Consider the following 12,156-nt stretch of genomic DNA (forward strand, 5'->3'; position numbering starts at 1 on the left):
TAGAACTAGTGCTAAATCAAATATTTACTAACGCCATTCATGAAGATCATTGCAGTCAAACTGAGAATGCATATATTAGTTATGGAAAGCTTTTTGCTCAGTGTATATGTAACTGCAAATTATGATCAGGATATTATACATATGTTCAATAACAGGAAGTTTACTCCACAGGTATGGGAGATGTTTTATAGAATTATTAACATTAAATATTTTTTCCAGAACTACTTAACTCACTAGTACCATAAAACGGTAGTATTCATTAATTTGAACTCTTTGACAGAATTAGAAATGCTGCCTTTGCAAATGTCAAACATTACTTATTACCTATTTGTTCCTTAAAAGCCATGCTGAGTAACTATTCTTAAATTCATCTTGGAATTGAAATTATTGTGAGTGCTAATACATTTCCTGGATTACAAAGTCTAAATTAAAGTACTTTAAAATAGATGCTAATTGAATCTCTTGTTCAGTTTATGATGCATCATTGATCTTTTTTGAAATATTATGCTTTTAATGTTCCCTTAATCTATAACAGTGTTCACAGCATGTAGCATTTTATTTTCAACCATTTGTGTTTCTGGTCTTTCTTTTGTCAAATTCCATATATTAACTTAAAAGCATGGTTAGGATTTTTTTTTCTTTTCTTGTGTTTAGATGAAGAGCCTTTCTTAATTCTGGCAGATCATCATGAAATAAGAAAAATCAGTATTGATGGATCCAACTACACTTCACTGAAACAGGTATAATTCAGATCACAATTAAATTAAACCTTTATACATCCTACCATTAAAAAAGCATCAGGGCCTACTTCTGATTTGTATGAACTGTCATTGAGATACTTTTGGATGGATATACAGTGAAGAAACAAAGTAATCATTTTTTAAAAAAAGAATCTTGGCATAATGTTTTTTTACTGCATATATTCTGGTAATGACACATGTCCATCTTGAATGTAGCCCATGCATGTGGAGTTTTTGATGTTAGAGCACTCAAAGTATATCATCCCTTCCTACCATCTAAAATATTACACTCCTAAGAAAATTGTTGGTTACTATTGCTAGATGTCTAAATTGGCTGTAAATTTTCCTGAATAGGTTTGTATAGCAAAAATGTTTGTGTACCTACACCAGTCAAAACTAGCCCAATAAGAACTTTTTCATAACATGCTTGGGGTTAAATGAATTGTAATGTAACAGTTCATTGATGTGTAACAAACATTCAGGAGAATGTGACTCCAAATCACAGTTGAACTAAGTTAATGTTGCATGTCATATCTGAAGTGAAAAGAAAATAATTTCCTTTTTAAGTTGTTTTGAGCTTCCAATTTAAATTACTTTTAACGCCACACAATCTTGCAGCTTCATTTTAATGCAATGTATATGGTATAAATCAGATTTGAAAATGTACAAGAGATAGTATAATGTACTTTTTATTTTGATTAGTACTTGAATAGTGTGTAATACAAGTTGTCATATTCATTTGTATTAAATTGTTTCTAGAAAAAAAAGAGGTTAATTGTTTTTTCTTTATAGGGTCTGAACAATGTGATTGCAGTAGACTTTGATTACAGAGAAGAATTCATCTATTGGATTGATTCCAGCAGACCTAATGGCAGTAGAATAAATAGAATGAATTTGAATGGAAGTGATGTCAAGGTGATTGGGAAGTAATCATGGAATTATAGAACAATATTATTTAGATTGTAGTGTTGTATAACAAGCAGCTTGTGTGCACATTTGCACTGTATAAACCAGCTGGAATTGTTATAAATGTAAAAGAAGATTTTAAAAAGCAAAATAGCCTTTTTAAACAAGTTCTCATGTTAAATGTGAGGTTGTAAAATCCTGTTGGATAAAAATGCCAACATGGGCCCACTCCGCACTGATCAATAAAGTTGGTTTTGGGATGGTATAAACACCGTTTTGGACGGGAACTTCACACACTTCCTGAATACGACTCTAAACCGCCCTTAACTCGCGCCATCGGCCTCAGAGCGGGTTATATGTTCATTGAGTGATTTTTGTTTTACTGCGAAGCACTTGGCCACAGCTCTCAGCCATTTTAAACAGACGAATCGTTCATTGAGCAATTCTCGTACAACCCCCTCCCCAGCTCCCATACGTAGAGCCACCAGGGGAAAAGGGGCCATCCCATGCCCCAGGGTCAACCCTGCTTGCCTGCAAAGCATAACAGGGATGAGACGGGAGGTGGCAGGGAAGGGAACCATGGGTGAACCTCCATGCGAAGACACATCTGCGGCCCCCGGCAGCCATGAGGCTGCTCATACGTGAGTGTGCGAACGGTCTTGGGGCTCCACTGGAGTAGACTACCGTGGTGTGAGCCTGCCTCCCCAGCTTGTGCAGAATAGGCCGTGGTTACAATCTGAATTTCACTGGTGCAAATCTTCAAGAATTGGGCTACTACTCAGAAAAAGTTTGTTGGCTTAATGAAAGAATAGTTTCTGTTTTGTTAGGTTGATCAGAAAAGATGTAATGCAGCAACCAGCATACTTTATATGAATTTGTTAATGTGGACTACAATATCACATTTTATATCCTTCACATTTATACTATGTTTCACTCAACAACAGACACTTTAGCTGTTTCTGCACGGGCGGAGTACAGCGTCCCAGGGACGCTAAAAACAGCATCCCTGGGGAGGGGTTCGCATGACTGCTGCTCCTGCATTGCGGCGGCGGCGGCCTCGCAACCCCCGAGTGGTGAGGTTTTTCGGAAACATTGGCTTCCAACTGCTTCTGTGCGAACGGCAGCAACTGGAAGGCACCATTTCCCAGGCGCTTTTCCTGACGTTTACCATTCGCCCTGAAGCGCAAGATTGCTCAGGTCAGGAGACTCGCCCCCCCCCCTGCCCTGTGACTCCAGAGCTGTCACACAGGGCAGGGGAGCGTGTCCCCTGGCCTGGGCAATGCGCCGGAAGGGTGGAGGGATGGTAAGCCGTTCAGGGGACGGCTTTTGCAGCTCTCCATCGCCCAGGCTGGCGCCTGGTCTTCCTCGCCTCTCTACCTGGACCGTCTGCGTGTGAACGGGTCCCGGGGATTGCATCCCGGGCATCATTTACACTTCCACAGCATCTACGCGAGCATGGCCGTGCAGACATCCCCCTCAAAACAAAAAAAGGGGGAAAGTGTTCAGGATTGCTAGGCAAAGCAAAATTTATTCATCTACTTTTTATATGGAAATTGCACATAGATGAGCTGCAAGCAGAGGAAACCTCCATGAAGAACCTTCAGAGAATCTCTGCTGCAGCACACAAAATGGTGGGCACAAGAGGCAAAAATGAAAGGAAGAGATTTTGGTGGGAGAAATAAAATGTTTCCTGCCTGCTTGTGTTTCTTCACCAGGCAGGAAATGTCACCAACTCAGGTTGGGGGGAAAGATTGCTAGTTATCTATTTTTTAAAAAAAAACTGGAATGAGGAAAATAGAACATTTTGGGGAAGAGAACTGTGTGAACTTCTTCCCCCAAACAGTTTTTAGAATGTTCTAAAGACATTTTATTTCTGCTATGCCAAATTCACCATTGTAGCTATGGAGTTCTGTCCCATACATGTGAAGATGAATACTCTGTGTGCATCAGGTCTCTGATTAGTCTGTAGTACACTTTAGCAAGATTATGTGGGCCAGGTTTTGAATATATATTTTTTGAAAAACACTTCTTTTTCTACATAGGAAACATATTTAAATCATGTTCTTATCAAAACTAAAATTTCTAACTACCTGTTACCCTTAGGGAAAAATAAAGAAGTTACCTTAGTGCCATGTTACAATTTTTATAACCTGGTATCATTCTACTTTTGGGTCCCGGTTGTATAATTCACAAGAAATATATACTTTTACCTTCAAACTTTACAGCTGCAGGTTTGTTTGTTAAACTAGCAGTTTAAAGAGTTACACACTTCTAAGTCTATCAGCTTCAAAGGACTAAGAAGAGTATAACTGCTTACTACGATTTTAAATAACATCTTTATCAATCTTTCTCTATACACATACTCACAAATTTAACGATGCTTTTTGGTTAAGCATTTTTATAGAACAAGGATTTTTTCTTGATTGTTTTGAGTATTTGTTACTTATACTGTTTTAATTTCTCTAGGTAGTTCATAACACAGCTGTTCCTAATGCACTAGCAGTTGACTGGGTTGGAAAGAATCTCTATTGGTCTGATGCAGAAAAAAGGATTATTGAAGTATCAAAACTTAATGGCTTGTACCCTACAGTTCTTGTGAGCAAAAGGGTGAAGTTCCCTAGAGATCTCTCTTTAGATCCTCAAGTTGGGTATGGAGTTACAGTGTAAATCAGTAGTGAAATGTTCATGTTTAGTTAGTTTAATTATAGCTTCTCTCTTTCTCTCTGTATGTGTGTGTGTGTGCATGTGTATATATCTTCCTCATCAAAAGTTATGTTGGACAATGTTTTGGGTTCATTTATGTAAATAATGTAACAGACGATCAAAGTTTTGATCGTCTAATATATAAAAATGACCAAATGAACAGTTCAGAATTTTTCCAGATGCCCTGTATGTATATCATCCCAAAAAGAGTAATTCTAGTGGTAATTTGTCTCTAAGTGCTTATAATACCTCTAAATTGAGATAAACTTGTCGTGAAACAATAGTGTGATTGTTTATGTTTATGAGATCATAAGGGCAGTTTCACAACATATGTTCTGCACATGCATTTTGTTAAATATGCCTCTTAAATTTTCTACTAAACTACTATTAATTTTGTTTTAAAATTCCTAAAGGAAACTTCTAATTCTTTTCATCCATAAAGGAATATATACACATATGTATACATACTCACATAGCACAAATTCGATGCAAAATATCAAGTCATTTAAATGATCCAGATTTGTATTTTCTAGCATATATTGGCACAACTGTTTAATGAGTTAAATGAAGAAAACCTGGAAAAAAGGTTTGTTGTGTAGATCAACTTGCTAGGATTTTCTGTACACCAAACTATCTGTTTGTATTTTTAACAAATTGGGTCTGAATTTCCTGGACCCAACCCAGGTTCCCCAAAGCAGCTCAGGGGAATGACTTCAAAAAATAAGATAGCTTGACCAGAATCAGAACACTGCCATTGGGTGGTGGGGAAGGCCCCTGACTCCCCCCCCCCACAAGCTGTTTGCCCACTCTAAATCAGTGCTAGGAGGAAATTATTTTCTATTCCACATGCACAGAATACTCAAGGTGGAGAAGCACAAATGGGAAAGTAAGTTTCCCTCACCCTGTTTCTGCAATAAGACAATGGCTTGGGTGAGGGGACAGGAGCCCTTCCTTACCTTTTGGTGGTGTTCTGAGCCCAACTGGGTTCTCCTTTATTTTTTAAAAAAGCTGGTTGGCTGTGAGGAACCCCTGTTGAGTTCAGAGGCACCTCCTGAATACCTGAATATGTAGTTGGGGTTTTTTTGTCATTCCAAGGCACTTCCTAAAGGCAGAGGCTAGAGTAATTTTTATACATTCGGTGTTATTTTCAAATTTGCTTTTGAATGGTGGAGTCAGAGTGCATAAAACACCATATTTTATATCTTGCTGCTTTAAAATAATTTCTTCAAGGAATGGCAGTGTAGTACTTGATTCACTAATATTTCTTATATACCATTGTAACAGGAGGGCTCCCCCCACATTGGCATTACTTGAAAAGAAAATAATTGTTGTTCTCTGACACACCATATCAATTTATGACTTATGAGTGGGGAAAGTGAGTTCGCCCCCACATGGCAATCATCTATTTAATTTACTAGCATGATCCTGATCCTAACCATTTTATTTGATAAATAAAAATTTAATAATTCCGGGATAAACATATACTGTTACTTTGACTATAGTGTTACTATGACTTCTGTATCATTAAACAAAATATTTAAAAATTTTGTTTCCTAGATATTTATACTGGATTGATTGCTGTGAGAATCCTCATATTGGCCAAGTTGGAATGGATGGTTCTAACCAGACAGTTGTGATTGAAACACAGATATCTAGACCAATGGCTCTTACAATAGATTATGTGAATAGAAGACTGTACTGGGCTGATGAAAGCCATATTGAATTTGCTAACATGGATGGTTCTCGTAGAAATAAAGGTTAGTCATTTGCCAAAGTATTCTGGTCTTTACCTAACTTTTGTATGCTCTTTGTAAAAAAAGGTATTTCCTATGAATTATATTTTTCACAAATGTGGAGCAAAAAAGGTATAGAATAAAAGACAGAACCTCGCTGACTTTGTAACAGGTTCTTAGTAGTATATACAGAGGCGTAGCAAGGGGGGAAGTGCCCAGTGCACTGGTGCATCCTCCCGCCCCACCTCAGAATGCCCCATCCAACCCCGGAATGCCCCACCACGCCCTCACCACACCCCCACAGGGGCGCGCACCCAGTGCATCACCCTCCCCGCACCTCTGAGTATATATAAGAAATATATGAAGCAAACAACAAATAAAATTCATTACTGTATAGCACAGGAAGAATGTTAAACGTATAACATTTTGTTCATATTAATCAATTAAGAAATCAACGCAAAGATTCACTACACAGTCTGTATATCTAATTCCTAACATGACCCTTCTGTGGATACTTAAATCTATAGACTGAATTCATGAAAAGACGAGACAGATCTTTCTGTAAAACTTGAGAAAATCCTCATATTTGCAGAAACTCTTAAATCTAAACAAACAAAAAGGTTGTGATCGATAAACACACTCCCAAATAGTAGAAGCTGTGCCTCTACTTTAAAAAAAGGCAATCTCACTGAAGGTAGCTATACAACCACAGTGTTCAAACTAGGGTTTCTGTTAGGAAAAGGTTATCGTGTCCTCCATGCTTTCTTCTCTCTTGCCCTTATGGTAGGTCTCACAGGGGCTAGGCCAAGCAGCAAGAACCAGACTACTTGCTACTATGCAGTGTGTGCAAATCATCTAGGGGCAGTTATAACATGACATAATGCTACTCACCTGGGTCCAGAGACAGCCTCCACACAACTTGGCCAGGGCCCACTCCACAAGGGCCAAAAACAGAGCCCCTGGAATGGTAAAAACACCATTCCAGGGGCACGCTTCACACAGCTGCTGCCTCTGCAATGAGGCAGCACCTTGTTTTCTGCCCCCCAACTGGCAAGGAAACGCTGTTTTTGGAACTGGGACAGCACTCAGTGCGCCGATCACTACTGGGATCACTTCTGCTGGTTTGTGCCATAGACTCTGCAGTTCAATTTTTAAAATTACAACGACGACGATGATGACTACTACTACTACTACTACTACCAGGTTATCCATACACAATATAGATGGATGTAAGATAATGGGGAAGATATTTATTTGGTAAAAGTTGCAGATCAAATGTGTAACTAACCCTCTGCCTGTCTATTAAGACATTTACTATGATGAGATTACTGTCTCTGTTGAAATTGATAGCCAAATCTTGCTACTCCTGCCCTTCAGCCATTACTTAATTTTCTTACAGACATATGGAGAGAGATGGATTGATAGGCTTGCAACTTCACTTAGAAGACCTTTCACCCTTGGGATGCTTGGAGTCAATTAAACTGCCTCATAGGCTCCTTCCGCATAGGCAGAATAATGCATTTTCAATCCACTTTCAATGCAATTTGCAACTGTGCGGAAATAGCAAAATCCACTTGCAAACAATTGTGAAAGAGGATTGAAAGTGCATTATTCTGCATGTGCAGAAGGGGCCATAGTCTTCTTTTTGATCCAGCTGAGGAATTCTACCTGTTCTCTCAGGAAGTTGGGCTATATACCTGTACTCCTCCCGCTGTCTTTTCTCTGAAGGGGAAATGGTCTTTGTGTGTAACTTCTCACTCATTCCAGTCTCTGAAGCCCATGGCTTGTAGTCCTTTTCTGTTCTTCTTTGTGTAGATCTTCTTCCAGTTATCTCCTGTATTATATAGCCTTTCAGGAAGGTTCCTAGCAATCAGTCAGTGTTGCATGTTAGGCCAAATTCCAGTTGGTTCCTGTATTCCATACTTTAAAATATCCTCATAATTGCCCCTATTCTAAACTTGAAAATCCTTCTTAGAAAATCCTTTCGCTTTTTTTAGCATCTTTTTAACCCGCAACGGTAGCTAAGGCCGCTTCCGCCCGACGGCCAAAAAAACGGCAATAGCGATAGCGCCGCAGAAATTCGCGACGCGATCCCAAAAAAGCTGTTTCACACAGACAGAAGCGGAGCTGCGAGCGTCCGCAGCCTCAAGTATGGCGGTGACGTTCGGCATCGAAGCGCTTAAGCGGAAGCGCCGCGTCTTCGGGCTGACGTGCTAACGCCCTGCGCGCAACTTTGGCGGCCGCAGACCCGACGCCATTTGTGACAATTAGCCCGTATGCGGGTTGTTCAAGACGAAAAGCGCGGCCGGCGCCGATGCTGTCACATGGGGGGGAAAAGAGTGGAACTTTAAGCCGCTTTCTGAATACACCGTCTTCGCCGGCCGTTTAAGCGTTTTGTGACAGTAGCCGACTCGCAGCACCTCCGCCGCTTCTGCTGCGAACGGCTCTCGCTCTGACGGCTTCTTTTTTTTATCGCGACGGCGCCATATTTTGCCAGTCGAGCGGCCTTAGTTACTGCAACACTGTAAAAATGGATTGTAAAAATGGATTGTAAAATCATGTTTTCTCTCAACCCCCCTCTATACAAAGTTGACAGTTACACCACATTCTGAAATTATGCTTCAAATAATTTTCTTGTTTGATACAGATTTTGTTTCCTTACTCACACTCAATTTCTGATCTATATCCATGTGCACCACTGAAAATATTAACAATGGCTTCCTAGGCTTCTAAAGTCAATATGATCAGAAGTAATACAGAAAAAAAACATTACTGCTTCAAATCATTAATGAATGAATGATGAGGCAAGGTTTAGAGGATATCTCTGCTGAGGTGCAATCAACTACACAGTCAGAGCATCTGAAATGATAGTCCATTTTCTATCCATGCTTGTTCCTTACAACCTTTACCTACATATATGTGTGTTCTCTATGATTTTTTTAAAAACCCAAAACGGAACAATGCTTTGGATTCCCTATTTTAGTCTGTAGGAAAATAATATTATGAACGGATTTTCTCCTATTTCTAGTTGGCTGAAGGCTGGCAACTGACTAGATACTTTGTTGGGTTCCTAGACCCTGGTTTGTCTTGTGTCTCCAAAAGGGATGTCTCTGACAGAATGCTGTCACTGCTCAGGATGGCATTGAAAATGTGATAGCATTAGAACTGGTCTAGCTTAATGGCTGAAAGACTGAGCAGCGAATGAGTGTCTTCAATTCAAAAGTCACCTTGACCAAACTCACTGTATGGTTGCCACTGCATCATTTTCGTCGTTTATGTAAGCCAAACTGTATTTACTGTTTTACTTCTTGTGAGCAATATGTGCTTTTTAGTCATAAGTTTATTGAGCAAGCTCAGGGGGAAGCTGGCCCTGACTAATAAAGGGCCAACTTCTTAACTTTATAGTATTATATAAATACATTACACCTTCCATTGTATACCACCAGGTCCGTTAATACCACTCTTGCAGAACATATGAAGATATGCAGATTCACACATACTGTGCCAATGATGCATTTCTCTGCATTTGGTGCAATTTAATTGATTTGCTACATGCATACATTTCCGTAACTGATTCTAATTTTAAAAAAGCTTTGATCATGGCTATGCATGCCCCCTGTATTTTTTTTCTATTTTATAGTGTCAGATTAAAACCCAACACTATTAGTATAATTTAACAATATTGAACTTTATGTATATTACATCTTTTTAAATAAAGCAGTCTGTGCTCGCATATTTCTTGCAAGTTTATTTAGTAGTACATAAAGTATTATGCACTAAATATATTTCCCAAATCAATAAAATATTTCATAATTAAACACTGAAAAAATATAAATAGAATTATTTTAGAATTAAAGCCAGTTGATTTCTACTGTATAAAATAACCCTGGGCACTTGGAACAGCTCTTTTAAATTGGTATGAATCACTGCCTGGCATCTGCTGTACTTTAGTTACTTTAATATTTCTTAGCCACTGAAAGCCTTGGTTTATTTTATCTTTAAAACACTGGATGACTACTCTTACAGTCCCACCCCTAGACACTGATGGCAGCACATCATCAGCCCTACGAGTTGCTATACTGTGTTAGCAGAGGGGGTATTTGTTTTTTTCTCAGGTTATTGAAGGTATTTCTGCTTTGTTAACCACATTGAGTCAGAAAAAAATAAGGCAGAACAACAATATTTTTAATATGTGAAACCAAAGCTCTGTATGACGATGCTACCAGCATAGTGATTGTACCACAGTCCATACTAACCTCTCCAACCTTCATCAGTCACAATGACAACACTGCTCCCATGATAGGCAATCAGGGAAACAATCATTCTTTATATGCTGATATGGTCACACCCCTTAGCTAAGGCTTTCTTAGCTAACCTTTGGGAAATCTAGAACCAAAAATAAGGGGTGGGGGGAGCTTGGCTGTGAGCACCTAATTCTTCATTGAGAGATAATTTTTTGTAAGTTAAATATGTCTTTATTTTAGAAGAAAATTATATTGGTTAGGAAATAGCTGTGGCAAACTATTTTGAGCTTGAAAAGGGCATAGAAGACACATTTCCTGGACAAATAGCGGCACTGGACTTCAGTTGACCCATGGGAGATATGGCGGTGGGAGTAATGTCAATACTGGAAGACAGTCAGAGAGATGGACTAGAGCTCATTGGTTGTCTGTTCTCCATTCTTTCTCAAGAGATTAGTGTGCTGACTACTAGTTTTTCCCAGTGTTGTTCAGTGCCTGGTCAGTAAGGAATGAGACCTCCTTGATTTATCATTTTTGGTATGAGAAGATAGACATGGCTTGTGTGAAGGAGATGTGTCTGGAAGAGGTTTGCCCATAAAACATTATTTAAACCAATCCACAGTATATCCTTTAATTCCCATTTCTGCCCCCAAACATCTCAACAAGATGGCATGGTCTACTGTATCAAAAGCTGCTGACAAGACTAGTAGAAGCAGCAGAGAGGCATAACCCTTGTCTACATTTAGACAAAGATCATACACTAAACCCATTATGCGCTTTCTCTGTCCCGTAGCCCAGCCTGAAACCAGACTGAAACGGGTCTAGGGTGGTGTACAGTTGCTTTCTCTACCATCATTTTTTTCTGGCAAAGTAATGGACAGTTTTCTGGCAAAGTAATAGACAGATTACCACTTATTTTAGAGTACAAACAATTATGCCCTGAGACAATTATTGATTTATAATGGACAGTGATCTTTATATCCTCTAAGTACCTAGAATGGGCAAGGGTCTAACATGCAAGTGCTGACTTTCATAACTCCTGAAACCCTGTCAACTTCCATCACAGTGTCTGAGTTAAAATGATTCATGAAGAGACCATACGTTGTGTTGGGGGTTGCTATTGTTCCAGCTGTATTTTAGCTAGTGTCCAAATAAGAATGTATTTCAGAGATTTACTCAGTAAAGAACTTAACAAAAGTGTCATCACTAGTGATCATTTCTTGAGAATGTTAAACCTCAAACTTTGAAGTCAGTAAGCATACAATAAAAAATAAAAATAAAACAGAAAGGGTAATGTTCATATATCCTTACATCACAACAGTGAAAGTGTAAACAATAACAATAATTTTATATAAGGATTTCATGTTGGACTTGGATGAGAGAACCAGTCCTATGCAAACATTTCCTTGGGAAAAAAGTACACAGGAATGCATCTTTCATTTTGTACCATCGTAAAACCTGAAATACGCTTAAAATGTATTCAAGGCACAGTCTGGCTGCTCCATACTGACAGCAGTTCAGTTCTGTTTTATTTCAAGGTAAGTATTTTACAATTAGATTGATAAAATATACTAAGATTGTTTTACAATGCAAGTTGGTGATCCAGTGTACAGAACAAATCAAAACTTGCACTTCTATCTTTCCACCACATGTTGAACCTGCTTATCATAAGTATTTAGATTTATGCCAATCAAACTTCAGTTGTAAGTGACAGCAGTCTTTCTTCTAAACAAAGACTTATTGGCACATTTTGAGGGTTTTTTTAAATATTTGTAAGGTATTTTTGTCTTTGCATGCTCTTATTGTATAAATTGATTGATAGGTGAAAATAAT

The 12,156-nt window shown here is 38.7% G+C and overlaps 1 protein-coding gene across 1 annotated transcript in view; it reads left to right on the forward strand.

Moving 5' to 3' along the window:
• LRP1B (LDL receptor related protein 1B) overlaps positions 1–12,156 on the forward strand; it is a 353,740-nt gene that overhangs the window by 237,651 nt on the left and 103,933 nt on the right. The window contains exons 51-54 of the mRNA XM_048484494.1: positions 655–740; positions 1,533–1,655; positions 4,113–4,294; positions 5,907–6,106. Of these exons, the coding sequence (XP_048340451.1) occupies positions 655–740; positions 1,533–1,655; positions 4,113–4,294; positions 5,907–6,106 (591 nt within the window). The remainder of the gene's footprint in view (positions 1–654; positions 741–1,532; positions 1,656–4,112; positions 4,295–5,906; positions 6,107–12,156) is intronic.

Source organism: Sphaerodactylus townsendi, linkage group LG02 (genome assembly GCF_021028975.2).
Source record: "Sphaerodactylus townsendi isolate TG3544 linkage group LG02, MPM_Stown_v2.3, whole genome shotgun sequence".
NCBI classification, from domain to species: Eukaryota; Metazoa; Chordata; class Lepidosauria; order Squamata; family Sphaerodactylidae; genus Sphaerodactylus; species Sphaerodactylus townsendi.